The following is a 23,762-nucleotide window of genomic DNA, read 5'->3' on the forward strand; positions in this document are numbered from 1 at the left end:
AGAATATTTGCACTGAATTGAGGCAGAAGTATAAATACGAATTAAGTCCCTTACATTAAAAACTTTATTTAAATTTTACAAAAATTACAGTATTGGGGAGTACCTAAAAAGTACCACGACAACATATTGCGGTAATTTTTAGTCAGCCTTGGTACATGTTAATATATACATATATCATTCAGCTTTTCCCTTAATAATAGTGGTTATGGCAGGAACTTATAAGCGAGGCAGCAAAAACAAAGGAATAAATAAGTAAAAAAATAAATGTACCTGCATTTAACGAGAAAATTTTGCACTGGATTCAGGCAGAAGTACCTTACAATATAAGCTCGATTTTAATTTTACAATAAATACAGTGTTGTTACGGTGTACCTAGAAAGTAATTTTACAATAAATACAGCGTTGTTACAGTGTACCTAGAAAGTACCTAGACAACATATTGCGGTACCTTTTAGCCAACCTTGGTACAGCTTAATATATATTATCAACATCGCCTCATTCAGCAATTCACTTAATAATAACAGTTAGGGTTGGAGTTTTTAAGCCAGGCAGCAAAAATTATCACATTAATTAGTTCAACAAATGTACCTGCACTTAACAAGAATAATTTGCAAAGAAATTTAAACACGAGTTATGTCCCTTAAAAACTTGTTTTTTACCTAGATACCTATTACCTAGGCAACATTTTGTGGTACCTCTTACCTTGCCTAGAGACACAAACAAATGATTTACTAGTTACTTTCTAAGGTACAGATTTTCAAATATTATTAGTAATATTCAGCAATTGCCTTTAATCAAAATGATTGGAATTTAAGAGCATGAAGGCAACAAGAATAAACTGAAATGTGGCTTATAAGCACTGAAATTAGGCAGAACAAGAAAGGAAGTTAGCTTCGGCAAACCGAAGCTTATATACCCTTGCAGCTATAATTATTAAATTTAAAAACACAAAAAATGATATTCCCAATAGTATAAGATAATATGTCAAAAAACACCGAAGCTATAATTTGTTTCATATTATTTTCCTACCAATTTTCCGATCGTTCCTATGGCAGCTATATGATATAGTCGTCCGATTTTGATAAAATTAAATTCGAAATTCAGAACTAATTAAAAAATGTTATTTCCAAGCGTAGGAGGTTATATGTTAAAAAACACCGAAGCTATAATTTGTTTCATATTATTTTCCTACCAATTTTGCGATCGTTCCTATGGCAGCTATATGACATAGTCGTCCGATTTTGATAAAATTTAATTCGAAATTCAGAACTAATTAAAAAATGTTATTTACAAGCGTTGTAGGTTATATGTTGAAAAACACCGAAGCTATAATTTTTTTCATATTATTTTTCCACAAATTTTCCGATCGTTCCTATGGCAGCTATATGATATAGTCGTCCGATTTCGATAAAATTTAATTCAAAATTCAAAATTATTTAAAAATTGTTATTTCCAAGCTTAGGAGTTTATATGCTAAAAAACACCAAAGATATATTTTTTTTTTTTATTTTTTTTGTCCGATTATTCCTATGGGAGCTATAAGATATAGTTGTCCGATCCGGCTGGTTCCGACTTATATACTACCTGCAAAAGATATAAGACTTTTGGGAAAGTTTCAGCCCGATAGCTTTAAAACTGAGAGACTAGTTTGCGTAGAAACGGACGGACAGACGGACAGACGGACATGGCTAGATCGACTCGTCTAGTCATGCTGATCAAGAATATATATACTTTATGGGGTCGGAAACGTCTCCTTCACTGCGTTGCAAACTTCTGACTGAAATCAATATACCCTCTGCAAGGGTATAAATATTAATACGAGTTCATTTTAACAAAATAAATTTTATTTTTTAATGATTAAACATTTGTACCTTGGTAACATTATGTTGTAAGCAAGCATTATGTAGTACTTTCTTATATATAGAAAAAAAAAGCCGTTGCAAAAATAAGGATTGAAATTACATTTTAGTGATAAATGATAAAATTATAAAAATAATAGTAAATAATTCCAAATTCTAAATCGTTTTAATTAGAGGCTTCCTAATTTAAGACAAGTAAATTAAACTCATAAAATCAAGCAAAAACAAAAAAAAAATATATAAATATATATATTACCTTTACCTTTACCTAGGAACTAGGTAAACAAATACCTTGTACCTTACCTAGGTAATCAAAAGTTGTACTATTTTCGAACACTGAAAATAAATCGCCTCTTTGGGAAATTGCCTTCGATGATAATGGTTGCAATTGATATGCAACGCAGCTAAAACAAATAATAAGAAAAAATAAAATGATAAATTAAGTCCCCTTTGCAAAAATGCTAAAGCTTTATTAAGACATTTGTCAAGAATAAGACTCTAAGCAATTCCGCGGCGCTTTCTGCGCTCCTGCGCATGGGCGGGGTGCTCTAAATGGACTTAGGGGAAGGAGGCTCATTAAAAACCTTTTCCTGAATGGGGGTGACATCCATCGGCACCGGCAGGTTCTTGGCGGAATCAGTCGGAATGGTCGAAGATGGCAGCGAGAGTATCTTCCGCTCCTGGAGCGGAGATGATAGCTTAGAACTATCACTTGGACGGGACAGGCCGCCGCTTGTGGAACCACACTCCTCGCGGGAAGTCAGATCATCATTCTCCTTCGAGGCCTTGGAGCTCTGGTGGACCACTCCCGGAAGTACGGGCTTTGGACGGAGAATCATAGTGCCCACCTTCGGCACCAGCAGGTTATCGGTGGTATCATGAGGCTTGGTAAGAGATGGCTCCAAGACTTTCTTCCGCTTCTGGAGCGGGGAGCATAACTTAGAACTATCATTTGTACGGGACAGGCCGCCGCTTGAGGAAGCACATTTCTTGCTGGAAGTCGGATCCTCATTCTCCTTCGAGGCCTTGGAGCTCCGGTGGACCACTACCGGAAGTACCCGCTTGGTCATAGATGGGTGCGAGCGTTTTTTCCGCTCTTGGAGCGGGGATGATAGCTCAGAACTATCTTTCGGACGGGACAGACCGCCGCTAGTGGAAGCACATTCCTTGCGGGAAGTCGGATCCTCATTCTCCTTCGTGGCCTTGGAGCTCTGGTGGACCTCTCCCGGAAGTACCGGCTTTGGACGGAGAATCATAGTGCCTACCTTGGGCACCAGCAGATTATCGGTGGTATCATGCGGCTTGGTAAGAGTTGGGTCCAAGACTTTCTTCCGCTTCTGGAGCGGGGAGGATGGCTTAGCCCCATCTGTTGGACAACTTGACAGCTGGCGATTGGCCAATGGACGGGACGGGCCGCGGCTTGTGGAAGCTACCTCTTGCCGAGGCGACGGATCCAAATGCTCCTTCGCAGCATTTCGCTTTTCATTTCTTTCCTTCCTGGAAAGGCGGATGGGCTTGCGAGTGTCGACCTTGATGTTGAATAGCGAATCGGTATCGGGATAACTGGGCTTACGGACAGGGGCCGACAGACGGGAGAGTTCACGGCTTGAGGAAGCTTGTCCCTGGCTGGAGGACGGTTCCTCCAAATTTTGGCGGCGCAGTTCCTGCTCTGGCTTCCTCTTCGGGGCCCTTTTCGTTAGTTTCTTACCCATTTTCTGATATTAACTGACTTCTGTCAACAGCCAAGGCCTCTATTTATACTGTTCCAAGTGATAGGGTTTCCACCCTTACAGTTTTAAGAAGCCTACTTTATCACGTTTTGGAAATTAATAAATTTGGTGATCCCGCAAAAATCGTTATAAGAAAAACACTTCTTTAGTCAAGTTCAGATGGCTTTGAGGTCGATTTTCTATTTTAATGGCATTTTACCATTTACAATTACTTAACGGATACCTTTTTTCATTAAATATCCGATTGGAATAGATTTATTCGCGCATTTTCTTTGTTGCATTAAATGACTTTTGTTAATATAAAAAACAAAAATACCATTCCAATGGGGTTGTGAGTGTGGTATTTCCTCTACGGCATACTAGGGTCATACTATAAAAATTTTAATACGAAATTTTAGCTAAGGACCTTTATCTCTTTCTTCCTACCTAGCACGTCCTTTTCGATGACGTGCTACTATAAAACCTTTGAAAAATTGTCAGTACTTGAAAATAATTTTAAGCTTTTTAAGGATGCAATTATACAGACGTTATTTTTCGCCTTAATTTAAGGATGAACCAATTTCAAGTCGAACCTTATCTTAAAACCGCTACTAAAGTTTTGCGGGTATTATATATAACATTATATATCATTATTGGTTTATGAAAATGATACAGGTGAAGTTTACTTTGTGAAAATATCGCATTTGTTACTATGATTTGTCTTGAAAATATAACTAATCTCTGAATAAACAAAAAAAAAGAAGATAACTTCGGCAAGCCGAAGTTTCTATAACCTTGCAGGTCGTTTCCGTGTTAGCATTGTATGTACAGAGCTTTCCGATTTTTAGAAATCTTAAAACTAATTAAATAATTTTTAAGATAATGTTCCATTTAAATTTACAACCGCATATGTTACCGAAAACTAAATCACTATTTTATACAGTCGCCCATTTTTTTTACATTTTTTTCATATTCCGAAATATTAAAAGAATAAAATACCCATGAGTATAAGTTTATATGTAAAAAAAACACAGAAGTTATAATTTTTTTACATTTTTAAGAAAATATTTTTTTTTGATTTTTCCAATGGGAGCCATAGGTCCGATCCAGCTCGTTCCGGCTTATATACTGCCTGCAATAGAAATAATACTTTTGGGAAGGTTTCATTCAGATACCTTTAAAACTGAGGGACTAGCTTGCATAGAAACGGACAGGCGGAAATGGTTAGTTCGACTCGTCTAGTGCTGCCGATCAAGAATATATATACTTTATGACGTTGGAAACGTCTCCTTCACTGTGTTGCAGACTTATGGCTGAAATCAGGGATAAAAAATTCCTTTATGAAGTGATCCAATCTGAGGATCTACACATTCGTACCCATACACCGAATTTTCCTAGACATTTGCGATGGTATTTGAAAGAAGGACGTCGCTTGCAACATCAGGCGAATACTTCCCCTAATCAGCGATTCAGCGAGCTGAGCTGCCATTAAATTTCCCCTCAAGCGGCAGCAACCCCCGAAAAATAAACCGAGTATTGGTAGTGCCACTCCATCGCATCATCGTGTCACCTGGGCGCCACGTAAGCCTGTTGCTGTCGCAGCTGCTGATGTTGCTGCCGTGCTGTTGCTGTTGCTGGCGTGCTGTTGCTGCTGCTGCTGCTGCTGCTGCTGTTGCTGCTTCGACTGTTGCTGCTGTCGCCGTCGTCACGGTCGTCGTTACAGTTACACACTTTCCACTTGTTGTTCCCGGGGGTTGGAGTGGGCGGCGTGGGTGGCCTTCTTCAGGGGGTGGGCTTATAGCCGAAGTGCCGAGAGCCCGCCATACGAGGTGGCTTCGTCAGTTGGCCAACAGCGGAGCAACAGATGCTGTTCAACATCCAAGCCAAAAGGTTGTGCGCCTCGCAACAGCAACAGCAACAGGAGCAACAGCAACACTGGCAACAGCAACAGCACGGCAGCAACATCGAGAGCTCAACACTCACAGGAGCCATTAGGAAACGTGCAACAAGTCACAGGACAATAGTTTTTTTTTCAAAGTGCCAATAACAAAGTGTGTTTGTGTCTCGAATTACTATAATACATTACATGTACAAGAGTATTTTTTTTATTTTTTTGTGAACCGAAAGCAATGCAATAGTTATCCGAGCACCACCATCGAATCACTCAAACTACCTGATTACCACGGAAGTACAACAATTCAGAAGTCATACATATATACCTGATCTACCCACCACTGAATCCTTAAGCCATACTCTGTGGACCTGATTAGCAACAGATGCTTTAACATTGATCATATAAATAAAACAAATAGAAAAAAGGAGGTAAAAGCCGCAGATGCCAGGTTGATTTTAAATGCCTAAGCCCGGGGAGAAGAAAGCATAAGCCAAAAAGGTACCCAAAACCCAGGAAACCAAGCTCAAACAAGGAAGCAGCCAGTTAAGAAGACAAAATCAACATGTAAGTAGAGAAAGCACTCTGTGAATTACGCATAGTATATCTAGATTTAGGCGTCTAGTACATACGTAAACATTTGGCCAAATTGGTTTCTTGTTTTCCCATTTTGTTTTTGTATTTTCATTTGGTCCCCTGCACTTGCAATTAACGTCCATGGTTTGAAATGCCAATAGATTTGGCAAATAGCAATGCGCAAATAAATCCACATGCCACCATTGTTATTGGCAATTAACAATTGAAATTTTAGCCACAGATGAAACATTAATTATATTGCGTTTGTTATGCAAATACATTAAATAAATTACGTTTTTTGTGTAAGGCCATATTTGTTTATCATGCCAATAATTATTTACTTTTTGATTAACACTTTACCACCTCCCCTAAAAAAACACACAAATATGTTTTGCACCAAACCAATGCAAAAAAATAAACGAATCGATATTTAGAAATTGCAGTCGTAAATAAATTACTCTATATTTAGTTCTGACAATAAAAAGCTAATCCGAATCAACGTTTAAAATTCAGGAGAAAATTAAAATAAAATCAAATCTTCATTATGTTCCCAAATAAGATTGCCCGCAATTCAAATAGAATATTTTGTCTTAATTCACTTAAAGAAAACTAAAACATGAGACACAAATTTTCCACAAATTCGCATCAGTTATCTTTATAAAGAACTTAAACCCCCCGAGTGATTTTTACATCAAAGCCAAAACTGATGTAAACTTTCTAGTCTCAAGGGCATTTTTGCGAAATCGTTGAGATTTTTGTGAAAAGCAATCATAGTACAGTAAGGCCTCCTAAATATTGAGCCAATCTATTGGCTGCTGTTTATTTGCCAGTCCAGGAAACTTTGTTTCGAACTGAAAACAACTTGGTTACTTAGTAACTCATCGGAAACGGAAGCAGGTCTCCGACATTTCGCTCAGATAGTTTTCACTTCTCCACGAAGTTAAAGTTCCAATTGGCTCAATTCTGTTTGCCATTTGTTGGTCTCTACGTTCGAATTGCTGTCACCTTTGCCCAGGTAAGTACATTTCAAACAGTAATTAAATGTGGGAACTTGCTGTCATAACCATTGATGCAGGCTTACACGTTATATTTGTGCAAAGTAAATAAAATATTAAAGCTATAAATTAAGTTCTGTTTTAAGGGAAATTTTATAAATCAAACTGCTGTCATTTGTAATTAAAATCCATCAGATAGTAATTTTTTTTAAGTATTCAAAGTACCTACATAAGGTAACTTTAGGTCAACTCAATTTTAAAGTATAACCAATTTAAAACCATTAAATATATTCCATATTGAGTAATATTGTATAAATCAAAGAGTTTCTATTTGTCAGAAATGCATTCATTTATTTTGTATTCAAAAAGAATTCTAGGTCAATTTAAATTCAGAATATTCCACTTTATTACCATTGAATAAAGTAATAAAGAATTGGTCAAATCCTTTTATACATATTTTTAAGACATAAGTAAAGTGCAACTTCTGAAGCAAAAAGTTATATATTTAATGACATAGCACTCTAAACTTAAAGAATTATTTTGCTCAAGCGCAATTAGTTGATTGGTTTCCAAAAATATATCAACTGATTAGATGAAAAACGTCTAGGTATTTTGACAGCTCTGTAACTTGCGAGTAAATTTCTGATTTGGCGTGGGCTTATGACTCTTGTGTTACGTTTTTGCTGCCTGCTTTTAGGCTGGACCAATTGTTAAAACCGTTGAGGGGTCCTTTTGCCACAACACCACCATTACCCGAGTAAAACCACCTCGACGGGGGCATTGTTCCTGCCCCCAAAGAAATGAGCATTTATTTACAGAACCTGTTTACACAGACACACGCCCCGCAATGATTGAATCGACTTTCTCTGTGTGTGTTCGTGGGTGTGTGTGGAGGCCGAGTGCCAAGGTGGGCACACATGGGTTAATGGGTGGGGGTATTTGTTCGACAATCATTTGAAAAATCAGGGACATTAGGCTCCTTGATGCCTGACTGCCGACGCTTTGGGTACTGCAAAAAAATATTGTATAGTTATTCCACAGCGATTAAGCAAATTCCAATTAAGAACAAAAGATAACCATTTCTAGTTTGAACGTCTTAATATAATAGATTTCTCAAGATCCTTATTCCAGCGTATTCCACTATAAGCTACATATATTAGAGCTAGTATATATGGCAATATTTTACCTTAATTTTGCCTTGTTTAAAGCTATAATAATAGTGTAAAAGGCAATTATTTAAGTATTACTATAACTAAATTTAATCGAATTGGATTAGAACATAGTGATTTCGCAAGTTATCATAAACATTTATTGAAAATATGAGACGTACGTAATCTAGTTGTTTGTATAATATTTTATGCTGTCAGTCCTTAAACTGGTCCAGGATATTTTTCTCAGTGTAGCCACTCCTCGCTGTGACTTTTCTCCTGCGCTCATTAGTAGCACATTTACAGAGTACGTGATTTAGCTGTAAATGTGCAAAGGACCGTCGGTCCAACTGGCTGACTGACTGACTCGCCCCAGCATAATGATAACTGTTGCTTGCCCTTGTTATAGTCCCCCGATACCCCGATCCCCCCTATAGCCTTTATACCATATCCCATTTTCCATCCAGACTCCTAGCATCCATGTGTGCTTCGGGGAATTCGGTCACATTTGCATTTCGTAGGTGATGCAGTTGCAGGGAATGTGGAAATGTGCAAAACGGAAGTGGCTGCCATCCAACTCTACAGGGGGTGACCATACATCCACACACCCAGTAAAGGTCGTACTTCATAAATGGGAATGTACTTACAGTGGAGATTTCCCCTTACTTAAGTACCTGAATTTCAATATAATTTCGAAACTGTTCTAGATTTGATTTAGGAAATAATTATTTACAGGTTTAATCTGGTAAAAAATAAAATATAAATGTAATGGTGGTAAAAATTGAATAGAATATATTAATATTGTCATATTGAATTTAAAATTTCTTAATTAATTTGAAATTTCCGTACATAGAACATTAAGATAAATACAAAATATTTAAAGTCCATGACTTAAAAAGAAAATTTTTTAATTAAGGTAGCCAATATTTTATACAATGTTAGCTATCAGCATTTTATGAAAATATTTTTTCTATAAACAAATTTTAAAATTCAAATCTATAAATGAACTTTAATAGTTTCATCAGTCCAAAGGTGCCTAAAAGTATGCAGTAAAATAAAGATATACTTTTGTAAACTACTGAGTTATTTTTGTGGCATTCCGTATATCTTTAAAATATTATTTGCAATAACTTAGCTGCTTGTTCAGTTTAATGACATTTAGTTTCAAATAGGAAAATTGTAAGTGCAAAAAAGATAGATTTTCGAACTTGCAACTTATAGACATTTGAAACTACCATATGTACCACTACCGCATGAGTTCCATTAAATAACAATTTTTTTGCGACATTCTCCTTACATTGTACCTTTTCTGGGACCAGTGTGGATGGTTCCCTGCCCGAAAACACACTCCCTTTGCATTGTATTCCGAGTGACAGTATCTTTGGGTCTCCGTTCGGGCGAGGGCATTCCTTTGCCGCCAAATAACTGCCATTGATAAGTGGCACGGCACTTTTGCATGAATGAGTTAAACACACACACAGACAAACTGATCAATGGCTGTCACATTTCCGGTACATGGCGGAGTTTCCGGTGCAGAAAGTAGATTTACACAGTCCCTTCCTTCCGCTGGCCACACGCACACACACACACACATGCGCCCCTGAAAAAAGAAAGCAATAATAAAAAACGCACCCACCGAGTTACGCTTATGGTTCAATGAAAATTTTCACTCAATTACGCTTTAAGACTTAATTCTCCAAATTGAAGCAAATGTCGTTAACGGAAGTGGGCCAGTCAGTCGGCTAGCCCACACGCACACACACCCAGGCAAATACCAACACGCTCGCACCCTCACACTTTCAGACACACACAGGCTGAACAAACATATCCTTTATCACGGCTTCCTCTCACTCGCTTTCCCCGCTTTCACCGCTTTCTCTGCTTGCTCTGCTTTCTCCTCCGTCTGTTCCGCCGTGTAGTTGTGTGTATTTTGGAGTATTTTCTGCCATGCAATGTTGTGGTTTTCATTTGTCCACAGGAGCGCCAACAAGCGTTTTCTGGTTAATAGTGCTTTCTGCCAGCAGCCCGACAAAAAATGGCAGAAACTAATTATGGTTAATTGAGAAGCATTGACAGTCAAATGTGTTTCAAAACCGCAATTTTGCGGTTTGCAAATGGTATATACTCACATATCGCTTGTGGCTGTGCCACTACATCGATTCTAATCAAATGATGGTGTCTCATAAATTACCCCTTGATTGCCTTTTTGGTTTGTCAATAGATTGGATTAAATGCACACGACTAACGTGGGGGTTTTGATCCCAAAGCAAACTGAACTCTGCTTTGAATAGGTTGAAAATATAAAGTTCCTCAGCTGATAACTGTTTTATAAAATTTGGAGTAGTAGGACAATGAAATATATAACACATATTGCTCCTAACAAATATATATGCAAGTTATAAATATAAATTTAATTCTCCGAATAAAGAAGCTATCCTATAAATATCAATATAAGATATATGATTTGGTATCATTTCTTACTGCTCTAAAAGAGTTTTGTGCACAGACAGAGGCATTACTTTGAGTTCTTATAGACATCCGATGAAGGAATTCTCAGAAAAAGGTGGCCCCTAAGATTATATCAAAATGGTGTTGTGAAGAAGTCCCAAAAAATGGCAAACTGATCTCGATTCATTCTGTGACCATTTCTCTTTAATCTGTTTGAGTGTGAAGCCCTTTTAGCTAAGTACTGGCTGGGCAAGGACCACATTAAGCCACAACTGAAAGACCTGGGCTCAACAGTTCCCATTAAAGCAGCCCACACACACACACTCGGGCAGATGTGCATAATAGATTCCCTCACACAGACAGATGCACTACGCAGCACTGACAAGTTATTATTGCCAAGGGGGAACAGGACTCACACACACAATCGCAGTTGCAGTCGCAGGACAAGGCCAAAGTCCAGTGGCCACACAATGGTTTCCTTTTCGATTTGCAAATGGACGGGGAGATTGTAGGGGACTGTTGCTAGAGCCTATTGAGAGGTTTGTAAGGAAGTTATGATCGGGACTTAGATTGGTGCCAGTGGAAGCCCAAGACCATGGCAACGTAATCCCCGGCAACAGTAGGATGAGCACCAATGTAAGCCCCGAAACACACTAGCTGAAACACAACATTCTGGCAGCCCCGGAAAAGACTAAAGGCTATATATATATATATCCAAGCCCAGCGTTTGATACAAAAGAGATATAATCAATTGAAATGCACCTTCAGTGAATTTATTTTTCATATTACTTACGGAAACAGCATCCTTGATATCACCATTTTTCAATAATTTAAAAAGGTGTCTAAACGTATGCAGTGATTTTGGCGCCCTTTTGAAAATTGTGCCCTAAAGTATGCAATGATTTATTTTCCAGTCAAATTTCTGTAAGCAAAGCTAGATGGGATATTTGGTTACTGGAAATGTAATACATATTTAGTTATCACAACTGTTCAATGCATTATTGCGAAATTAAACTTTGTTCAAGCTAAATTATATTTATCCTTATAACTCTAGAAGCTCAAAAAATATGTTCATGTCCGTTGGAATTTTATTTTCTGAAAACAACACTATTTGTTTCTAGAGGTAATGCAAGAAATGTGTTATTTCGATACTCATTCAATTGTTTCTTTTAAATATGTTATTGCCTACTTGAATTGCCACCAATTCTCTCGAGATATCATGCCATTTAAATCCATTGACTACCTGACTTTGATTTGCAATCTGATTGACATCTACCGTTTGCTGTCTCTGTAATTTCATTTGTATTCCCCATGGAAAACTCGCATCCTTTTCACGCGCTGTCCAAAAACTCAAAAACCCAAAGTCTCCTTGTAATGCTCGCGGTAATGCTGCTGTTGGTATAAATAAATAAACGAGGCAGCATCCCATCAATCCACCCTGATGCCAGCATCCTCAACATCCTCGGCATCATCGAAACATGCTAAAAGATGCACTCAAGCGTTACAATCCTATCGATTGGATGCTGAAAATAAACAACCAGGGAGACTCGTATGCACGTAGTAGTGGGTTAAACTCGCAAACGGGAGCAGCCAATGGAGTACAGAAATTCCACGGAAGATCGGTTAATGACTTCTGGCGGCGGCAAGAGCATAAGACTCGATTTTTTAGTTGTTGGTATAGCATGAGTTAAGTCCTCAGTGCTTCAAAGTCGCTTCTGACGGTTTCTGAAAAACTGGGGGGCTACAAAAGTGGTTTCTTGATAAAATGATTTCAAATAGAAAACTGGGGAGCTATAAAAGTGGATACGTGATAAAATGATTATGAATATTGTTTTTCATCTCATATAATGAGAACCATAAGTTTTACTGTTAAGCTCGTTGGTCAGAAAGAGCAATACTAGCATGAACAAAAACCGCGAGTTCTTTAGAAGTCTATAACTATGTATGAATAAACTGAAAAAAGGCGAGTTCTTCAGAGTAAGATGATATATTCGTGTGTATGACATCACTAAAAAATCTTCATCTTTTAAACGTGATTTATTAAACTGCAAAATTCAGTGTTACGAATTTTTCAGATTCAACCGTATGTAATAATTTTTTAAACAAAATCCGATTTTAAAGTGTACTTTATTTTTAAAGCTTAAGGAAAAGACCCACCATTTTGATATGTACCATAGAACATACGTAGCTTCAAAGGCATACTTTTAACTTTGCCTCTAAAATATTTTCAAGAACAATTCTTAAATACATTTTTTAGTGTTAGGCACCTGTATAAACTTTCTTAGTTGTATAGTCAGTTGTTTATTATTATGGAAATGCAGCAAACAATGTGTGGCTGCCGCTGAAATGGCTCCGTCTCCTTAATGGTCATTAAATTTCAAGTGTGCCTGCTCTCCTTTGAAAAGCAGACACTTAGGCGTCTGGCTCATTCGTCCATACATTGCTGCCCACTTGGCGGAGCCTGTGGAATGCAAACCGCTGTGGAATTAACGAGGCTCGATGCCTCAAAGGCCGCGTCGAAGCATTTCGCAGGTGATGGTGGTGTCGCCCTACCCAGCGGTCCCAAGGAGCCACAGTGAAACCACACGAAATGCCACCCCACAAGCCACCCAGAGGCCACCCGAAATTCAAACCCACAAGCTAGCCAGTCACAAAGGGTGTATTCAAGTGTGTGGCATAGAATTGTGAGGTGCATTCAGCCTCATGTCATGAATTGTAAAGGCTTTTGCTCACGTCACACCTGCCACGCCCCCAGGACCACAGACCGCCCACCACCCACCAGCTGCCCGAGGCCCAAGGTCGCCGTCATCAATGGCAGCTTAATAATAGCAATGCCAGCGATGACAAGACCAACGCCAAGGCTAATTACATATGAAATCCCAGGCTGACAGCTGAAAAGTAAAATCGCGCAATGTGTGTTGTTAACTTTCATTCCGCACAAGGACTTTTCGCCCCTGACCACTGCGAATGAGAAATCCTTTTGAATTTAACCAATAGCGGTCAAGGATGTGAGCTATTGACATTTTACCTCGACAACTCAATCAATCAACTTCCAAAGAAATGTCATTAAATTAAAACAAAGTCGATTGAGTATGCCGATGGAGATTAAATGTTTAATTTAAATTCTAATATTATGGAAAAAGGTAGGCTTAAATCCCAAGGGTTTTAAAGTCACATTTTAATTTATTTTCAGGTGTCTAAAAGTATTCAGTGAACTAGAGATTGTCGCTTTCTCAAACGAATTCATTGTAATTCTGAGCTTAAAATAAATTGTTGCATACTTTTTGACACCTGCAATTATATTTAAAAGTGATTTAAGTCCCCAGTGATATGTGACAGAATTTTGTTAGCAAGGCCAGCCAATATTTCTTGGTTTTAACTTAAGCTAGGATACTTCTACGAAGAAAATATACCATAATAAAAATATTTACACATCTTACCAAAGGCTAAAACAAAAATATTATACAAATCAGAGGTGGATCCAAAATTTGGTTGTGGGGGCAGTAGATAACAGAAAATGTGGAATTAAATACATAGTACGTATACTTTTCAACAAATTCTAAAAGAACAGAATTCCTGTGCTGGAAAATACTTATAAACGGCAAAACATTTTTTTCCCTGCTATGTAAAAAAAGTTTAATTAATGCATTATGCACGGAATTGATGAGAAATAGTTGCGGAGCAGCAGGTATTTGCGGTGGCAGCAGTATATAATCCCTGAGCAAAACGCTGGTCGTGTTAAGAATGCATTCCTCTGGCCAGAAGCTAATTACAATATTACCCTAGCGCAAATTCCCCGATAATCCTCGGGTGGGCCAAACACCCTCCGCTTGGGGGAGGTGGGAGCTTGTGCACCCGCTCACGGTGTTGCAATAGTCCAATGCGGCTTAGCTCCCATCACCGATGGCATTGGGTAAACAAAAATACTAATAGCCAGCTCATGTGTGCGGGTATGTTTCGCTTTCGATGTTAATTTAGATGCTGTGTGTGGCACTTGAGATAATTACAAAATGGAGACGGAACATCTGCGACACCATCGGAGGAGCAGGGTCCCTTGCCAAACAGTAAAACATCTCATTTTATGTCGGCTCCTGGGAACTGGGAACTGGGAACTGGCCACCTGCACCTGTTCACAGTTTAAGGGACTTGCTGTGCTCTGGGTTAGGGGTTCCCCACTCCATATGTGAAAACACAGCTTATGGCAACCCATAGTTACTTACTTACCATTTCACCATTATATTTATGTTTCACTACAGCGCGCAGCAAGCAATTGAATTTTATATATCCACTAGTGTATATCAAATATTAATTGTAAGTTCGATACTCCTTAGCTTCTCCCATTAAATTACACCCAATATGGGATCATTTTGTAAAAATAGCAATACATTTTTGAAGTTCTTGTTATGAAGTTGTGGTGGATGAGTTCGTCGTGTCTCCCCAAATAATTATTAATTATAATTAAAGGTCTTAGAATTTTTGCTATTAATTATCAAGCACCTCTACTCACTATTTATATATATACATATATATGCTTTTTCTGAATTTTAATAAGCAAATATCTTTCAATCAGTCAATATCATACTCCTTTGATTGGTTCAGCTCTTTTACTCCATACAAATATTTCTAAATTGAATGCATATACTTGGAGTTCAGCATTTTCTTTTAAGTTCAAATATACAAAAGAAGTTTGAGGGAATTTCTTGGAAGTGCAAACTCAAACGTACCCAAGGTGACCAAAGCAACGGGTTGCATTCACCGTAAAATAAATTGGCAAGGAGATGGTCGAATCAAATGGAAAATGCAAGGCGGCATCAATCAGCAGTGATAAAGGACTTCGGTGGGGGGTCAACAAAGGGCGAAATCAGGAGCCCATATGATATCTGGCTGGTTATTATGTAATTATACCGCCTGCAGCTTGTTTGCTATTTAAATTCAAAAATGCCTTTGTAATTTCGACATTTTCGGACGCGATGTATTTAAAATATTCAATTAACGAGAATGCGATGGCCCGAATAATCGGTGATTCATATTTTATTTTTCCCTTTTTAATATAAAACCCCGGCATGTTTGGTGGGTCAGAACTCGGTGGTCTTCTCTCTTTGCCAAAATTGCCTCAAAAGCAAAATGCCAATCCATCGCAACAGCGTTCCCGACTTTGCGACCAAATATTTTGATTTAAATATTTTTGCGAGCATATTTTTTCAGTCGATGACGTTGTTTGGCATTCGCACACTTTTTTATACCCTTGCAGGGTGTTTCATCAGTTTGGTGAGAAGTTTGTGAGGCAATGAAGGAGGAGTTAGTGTATATAATACACATTAACTTTCCCAATCATCAGAACATGTTTTTATATCAGCATATTTGAGCATGATTGCATTGCGAAACATTGACTTGTTTCAGAACTTTTATTTATATTGGCATATTTGAGCATGATTGCATTGCGAAACATTTACTTGTTTTCGCTTGATCGCATTCATGTCGAATTCATTTGAAATCACATTCCCATGTAGACTGTTTTTCGCCTGATCGCACTTTTGACATGTTTGTTTTTCTGCTTTAGGAATTGAAAACAGACTTCTAATGAACTCGTTTAGGGCAAACCTAATTTGAACTAAACATTTGCTTTTCAGAAATCCAAGTGGCCTTGATATTTCGGCATATAAATGAAAGTTCAAAGAGTCGCCCAGTAAATTCCGGGAATCTAGAAATAAATAAACATATGCGGAGTGCAGTCCACTTTGTGCCAAATTGTTTGCCAATCGCTTTTGTGGCATGTGGCCTATGTATTGTATATTCCAATTTCATTCATGTCATATCCTGGCGCCTGTGGCCAACATGCATGCGAAATTGATGGATCAGTTTCAGTTTCAGGTCGGTGCTGTGTGGCATATGCTGAAGCCTTTGTTTTCACTGGCTGCTCTTTTCTGGCCTCCACTCCACTGACATGACCGCTCCGAGTGGCTTCTGTTCTGATATTTGCATAACGTTGCCATGTCCTGGCAGAAATTGTGACAGCAATGTGAAGCGATGTCGACGGGGGCAGAGGTCGGGGCTCTGGGTCACAGGATCCGGGGACAGTCGGGATCGAGAGCCAGCTATAACGAGAAATAAAGTGGGTCCCCGGATCTGTTTACTGCCCCGCATTTGGCAACGGGACACCGCAATCAGGGGCAACAGTTTGAGCTGCTGAACCACAGGAAGTTGCCAATGAAACCATATTGTCAATGCACCAGATAATGCGGCGGGAAATGTGGAAAAGTGTACAAGCTTTTCAGTAAAGTTTAGAAATCGCATTAAAATGTGCATAGAAGTATGCTTTAAAAAGTTATAGTTGTCCAAATTTAATAGTGCATACTTTTAGGCACCTCTTGAAGTGATTATAAGTTCCCATAACACTAATAAAAGATAACGTAATGGGAATAACATAATTGTCCTTATGAACTAACTCGTTTAATAAACAAAAAAAATATCAAACAACTTTGTTAAAAGTTTTGAAGTACATTAAGCAGGGACAGTAACAGTTACAACTTATAACTTCCTTTAAAAATCATTTTTTAATCGTTATTCATCGCTTTTTAATAATAAGTCATGGAGTAGCCTTTATTTTCCAACTTTTAAATAAAAATACAATACAAATACAAGTTATTTTCTGACTGAAAAAAAAGTCTTCCCGTTACTTTTATTCAATGAATAATAAATAACTATAACAATATTTATAATAATAATAACTATTTTAAGACTGTCAAAACAAAAGTCTAAATATCTGTTATTTGAATATTTTTAATGAAGAAATCAGTAAATAATAGTTATTCAATGGTCAAAAATATAAAAGTCTTAAATATCTGTTGCCAATGGGAATAACACAGAGCTCGTCTGTTGGAATTCGTTTGGTTCCTCTTGTTCTAAAGAATTCGCGGATTCATATATTTGGGAATTCGGGGATGGTTTTAAATGGTTAGCACTAACAAATTTGTTACAATGGTCAATAGTGGTTCCTCCTGCTCTAAAGAATTCGCAGATTCATATTTTTGGGTATTTACGGATGGCTTTAAATGACCAGTACTAACACATTTTTTACCGTGGGGAATAGTGGTTCCTCTTGCTCTGAAGAACTCATGTGTATAAGCACAAAATTCAATCTTAAGAACATTAAGTACTGCTTATATAATATTTTCAAGCCAATTTAGGAATCAATGTCATCCACATTACCTGGCATACATATAAAATGCCCTCGCTAACAAGTTGCTGTTTGCAACTGTTTATTTGCGAAGATTGGCGATGTGTCGAGTGATTCTCAGACTTCTTGACGTTACACTTCGAGGACCTTTTTTCCCGCTAGTGTGGGTGACAGGAAATGGCATGGCGAAGTATATATGTGCGAGAATTTCTCCACATGTGTGTGTGGTGTGCGTGACGGCAAATGCGATTATTTGCTTTGTCGAAAGTGTTGCATACTTTGCTGCGGAATGCCATTGGCCTTTGTGCCACACACAGTTTTTTCGCCTAACTTAATTATGAAACTTTCAGTTTGTTTTAGATTGTTGCCACCGCTTTGTTTGGCTTTCAACCATGTTTTCCTTGCGGCCACTCTGCTGGAAAAAAAACAAGTTTTGTTTGCTAATTAAAAAGGTCAACACACAAATGACTGGGGATGGAAAAGTACGAGGTGAGCGACAAATTAAGCTCACACAAATTGCGTCACTTTAACGGGTCCACAGTGGTCACCTGGTGGGTATTGCCAAAATGGGCCTGGGCTCTCCAGTGATTGATTGGGGGTCGCCTCAGCCCCAACCTCACTGTCTACCCATCTCCCCCCCTGATTCAATTCGCCTCAACTCATGTTGAAAATCGCGTCAACGTAAAAGCAGTACCAACACCACTCCGCAGAACTCCCAGAAAAAAAATTGGGATGCGGAAAGCAGGAAGACTGGTCCAAAATACGAGGCTGTCGGTGAAGTACCCAGAAATCCAACCACCACCCACCGCACCACGCCCCTGACCCTGGTTGTTAACATGTTTCACTCCGGGCCACTGAAGGTGGGTCACCACACAGCAAAAAACAACAGCCACATCTGTTTTTATAAGAAAAGGAAGTTAGGAAAAATGCTGGTTTTTAAATTGGGCTTTTTTTTGAGAACATTTGTTTCAAAGCGAGTTTTTTATTGAATTATATATTTAACTTTAATATTACGGGAAAGTTTTTTAAGCATTTTTAGCATGAAAAGGACAATTGTATGTAAATGAGCATAAAATCAGTTTGAAAAAGTTTAAGCCCCCTTTGAAGTTTTTATATTAAAGACATAAAAAATTAATCTTTTCAAGGCAATATCTGGATTTAAAAAATATTGTTGCATACTATTACACACCTAAAAACACAAGTAATTTTTAGTAGAAGCGAGTTCTTTATTGAATTATACATTTAAGTTTAATATTACGGGAAAGTTTTTAAAGCATTTTTAGCATTAAAAGGACAATTGTATGTAAATGAGCATAAAATCAGTTTGAAAAAGTTTAAGCCCCCTTTGAAGTTTTTATATTAAAGACATAAAAAATTAACCTTTTCCAGGGCATAACTGGATTAAAAAAATATTGTTGCCTACTTTTAGACACCTAAAAACACATGTAATTTTTTGTGAAACCAAAGAACCTGGATAATTTTTATACGCAAATGTGATGGAAAATTATGTATTTTATGACCAGTTGCTGTGCTGGACTTCGTTTTTGTGTATTTTCTGTCTGCATCCCTCGGATGTTCCGCGTGTGGGTTGTCATACGAAAGGCAAATTTTAATGCCAACATTGACAGGTAAGCGGCATATGTGTGTGTGAGTCCTGTGCCCTGTGCTGGTGGGGCAGGCAACCGAGCGTATAAGCCTGGCTAAGGGGAGGGGATGAAAAAGGACTGCAAGAGGGGGTGGGACGGTATGGCAGGACCTCCCACGCATGACCCTGTATCCAGGCACTCAGACGTCGCACAGCTTTAGAGCCAATTGTGCCAGCTATGTAAGCGTGTGTGGGTGTCGTCCTGTTCATCCTGCCAGCGTGTATATGTATTTGTCATTATTGGCAGCTTAGGCGGCACACGCACACAAAATAACACACAGACAGAGCGAAAAACAAACCGTACGAATATTAACAACTTATTCCTTTTGATTTTTTATTGGGCCATGTTGCCACTCTTATTTGGCCAGAATACGCATGTGTGAGTGTGACTGTCGGCTTATCTGTGTGCCATTTAAAGGCTCTCAGTTTCAGTCCTTTCATTTTTTTTTTTTGATCTGGCTTGAAATGGCCACTGGACCAGGGACACGTTATCCGGTCAGCTCCATTAGAAACTGACTGGAATCGTGTTTTTCAGGGGATTAGGAGGCAAAGTACATTTGTCACTCGGGGCAAGCACTTGTAATACAATTGAAAACGATACACAGTGCCATAGAAACCCTGGGAAGGATACATTTCAATATCAAGTCGCCACAAGCATATTTGGAGAGGTATTTTTAATTAAAGTTAACCAGATATAGTAGATATATATGCATCTGATAGCTTTAATAGATTGATAAAGGTGATTTATTTAAAATTAAATCTTTTTGTAATTCTATATTCATTTATTCAGCATTTCTATGGCTGTTTCTCATTTCTGAAAGTTTGGTTTTTTTTTTAGGAAAGTTTGGTTATTATTTTTCTTATTGCAAAGTATTCAAAACATGAAATTCAATCTGAAACCTTTCGTCCTGCCCCATCATGCATACATATGCGCTCATTTCACGCCTCGGTTTAATGGCTTCACACACACACACATCCACTTATGAAGCAGGGTGTCAAATATCGAGGGGAAAATCGAGGAAAACCCGAGTGAGAGAGCCGAGAAAATGGAGCCACAACAAACAGCCAGGCATGAAAATTAATGATATTTTAATGTAGAAACAATACCAGCCACTTAAGCCGCATTCGTATCAATGGCGCAGGTTGCGTGTATTTCAATTTTCCGGGAAAACTCGCGAGACTGAAGCCCAAATCCCGGAAAACTGATGAGCAACCCCCAAAAATTGGCGCACACACACACACATTCTATCCGCCGATTTTCCCCTTTTCTCGAATCGCTGGATTTGCGTTTTTTTTTATTTTCCACCGATAACACGGCGTATACGCAATTCTACTTTTATGCGCCCGGGTATATTAAAATTCAACGTAGTTTCGCCCCACAAAGGACAAGGGGCATGTTGTATACAGTGAACTACCGACGGAGGGAATGTTCAAAAATCAAATTATTACTCTGCTGTTTTTCAGTCTTTTTCTTTTTATCTTATATATTTTCCGCCTGCCTGTTGCAACGAAAAAAAAAATGAAATATGCAATATAAATATGGAATATTACTGGGCAGCGGGAAAAAGGTGGCTGGAATATACATTTCAAGGCTGTAATTGTTTGCTCAAGGACCCCCACTTGCCGCCCCCTTGCTTTTTTGACGCTGCTTTGTTTGTTCGCCCGAGTCTTTTGTTGGACGAAATTGAAGTTGAAGCTTTGTGCAGCATTATCTGAGCATTGCCTACGGAAAAACCTTTCTACACAGGCAAAGAATAAAAATAAATACCAAGAAAAAAAAAAAAAAAAAAACAGAAACAGATAGTGCTGCAAAAGGTCTGCCAATTACGAATGGAAATGCAAATAACAAGGCTGCCCTTTCAAGGAATGCAGTCTGCGAATCAATAAATTTATATATACATTATAAATTCCAAGCATTGTTATTACTATTATTATTATTCTCCCTTCGCCTGTCGTACTTTTTGAGCCAGGGCAAATCAGTGTTATTTGAAGAAAGAGCCTCTCCTCCTGCCAGCTGGCAGCCCAATCACTGGAATCCCCTTTTAATAAAGTCCCAACTCGGCAGCTCCTGTCGCCCGGGGGCCGCTTTGAGGTGAATCCTCACCAAATCGGGACATGAGTTGGGTGCCAAGCAAACTTCGTCCACGAGCATAAGTGTAATTAAATTTACGCATGCCGTGCCATCTCTTCATAGCCATCTTGAGCACCTGTCCTCGAGAGGCGGGCAACCCTACACCGGGGAAAAATGTGGAATCTTAAATATGGAAAGAAAATTTACTAGGTTATAGCCAACATTTCATATGAGCTGTGAGCTGCGCAATTGGAAAATGTCTCCTGAAAAGTATTGACAATCTAGGGTGCTTCAATTTACAATTTTAACTTTAAAACAAGTAGTTTAATCTTTGAATAATATACTACCCCCAATAAAATGATAGGAACAAGGTAAATTTGGAGGGGAAAATATTTAAATGAAAGCTTAAGAATAGCCATGGCCTTTTAAGTGAACAATTAGACTTAAATTATAATTTATTTTAAAGTTTTTGTAATATAAATATAATTAAATCAAAGTCAAGCAAAAAATCGAAATATTTTGAAAGCAGGTTTATTTGACATTAATAAAATAATTATATTAAATATAAAAATAAAATTTAAATTTGGAAAATGTAAGAAACAATCAAATTATTATAAAAAACAATTTATTTTATCATGTAGCCTATCTTTGAACTCCTTAAGACAAATAAAAAAGGTCAATGAAAAATATTTTTAAAATACCTATCAAACATTTAGAATTAACAAACATTTTATATTAATACATTTTATATAAAATGTGGAAAAAACATGAGTAAAAAAACACTCTTTAAAATTTAAATTTGGAAAATATAAGAGCACTTTTAAATGAAAAATAAATATATTTATTTATGTGTAGTCTTTAAAGCAAGTAGAAAAGAGTCAATGAAAAATATTTCTGAAATACTCCTGTTTCCCAGTAAGTTAGATGCAAAACTGATTATTTTGTTGCTTGAACTGCGTTTTCCTCACTTTACTTTGCATGTGTGTCAGTTAAGACTGGGTGAACCTAGGGCGTTTTAACGGCAGCTTTTCCTTGAATTTCCCCACCCTAGAGCCCCATTTTTGATGGAGCCTCAAAGAGCTCTTTGATTTTCTCACGCCGATAAAATCAAAGAGCCCAAATACAGACAGCAAGATTTGCGGATTAAGGAGGGCGCGATTTCGAGAGACAGATTTGGCGCTAATTCACTTTGCCGCAACTAACCCAATTAATTGCTGACAGTTTTCGCCAGCCTTGTAGCAAATACGTGCTTTTGATTTGGCCCACACTCATTTGGCCACAAGCCAAAAGCGGCCCAAATGTATGCGCATAAATTACGGACTCAAGTAGTCGAGTTTCCGGCTGCTTGACTGCCCAACGATTCAATTAGATGGCCCCGAGAGCTAATCGCCCATTTGGCGATTGACTTCGATTGGCAGATGAGGAGATGTCGATCGACTTTAAGACCCCGTAGCCACTTTTTGCCTGCTCGGGACAGGTGAAACTACTCCGACATGGAGCCATCAGCTCCATCAGATGCCCAATTTCACATCCGGTATCGGAAATTCAGAACTTCAGAGATCCCCTTTGAAGACGGCCAATATTCCGTTTTCTGTTTCAATTTTCTGCGAATTTTTGGCCAAATAACTTTTCCCACTCTGCCAGTGACAGGCTTTCCCACACACACACAAAGTTTCTGGGAAAGTCGAGGAAAATCGTTCGGAGAAAACCATTCGCATTGAAAATGCTTTGCGGACATGTCAAAAACATCCGCCAAGTGCAATCGAACGGAGGTAAAGGTAATTGTAATTAATTCGCTAGAGCAACTGAAACCAAAATTGAAAATAAAACTGAAACTGAAACTGAAACTCGATGGCCAACGAAAGCGCCAATCCGAACAATCCAATTGATGTCTGCATAAAATTCCGATTCCCGGATGGTTGGCTTTAATTCGACAAAGTCTATTCGGCTTTTATTTGGCCAGAGCCACATAGAAATTATCTGGGAATTGGTTCTGTGAAACCACTAGGAGTAAATCGAGTTGGTGTTCGCTAGCAAATTGAGTGCACAGAAGATAAATATCGATTCGAAACTGAGGCACTTAGGTGATTGAAATACTTTAAATAATATAAAAAATTTAAATTCTTATCTTAAGCCTGTACATTTTTAAATTGGACATTTGCAGCTTTAAAAAAAATAGTTCTTATGTGTATTGGCGGTTCTGTTTTCTAAAGAATATAAATTAAATTGAAGTAAATTAAAAA

At 38.0% G+C, this 23,762-nt stretch overlaps 1 protein-coding gene across 6 annotated transcripts in view; it reads left to right on the plus strand.

The window, feature by feature from the left end:
* Positions 1 to 5,443: 5,443 nt before the first annotated feature.
* Positions 5,444 to 23,762, plus strand: part of LOC119556455 — a 115,555-nt gene continuing 97,236 nt past the window's right edge. For all 6 annotated transcript variants that reach the window (XM_037868695.1, XM_037868696.1, XM_037868699.1 and 3 more), the window contains exon 1: positions 5,444 to 6,026. Coding sequence is in view for 1 of the 6 variants with exons in the window: in XM_037868697.1 (XP_037724625.1) it covers positions 6,025 to 6,026 (2 nt within the window). In the remaining 5 variants the exon portion in view is untranslated. The remainder of the gene's footprint in view (positions 6,027 to 23,762) is intronic.

This window comes from Drosophila subpulchrella, chromosome X, assembly GCF_014743375.2.
Source record: "Drosophila subpulchrella strain 33 F10 #4 breed RU33 chromosome X, RU_Dsub_v1.1 Primary Assembly, whole genome shotgun sequence".
Classification (NCBI taxonomy): Eukaryota; Metazoa; Arthropoda; class Insecta; order Diptera; family Drosophilidae; genus Drosophila; species Drosophila subpulchrella.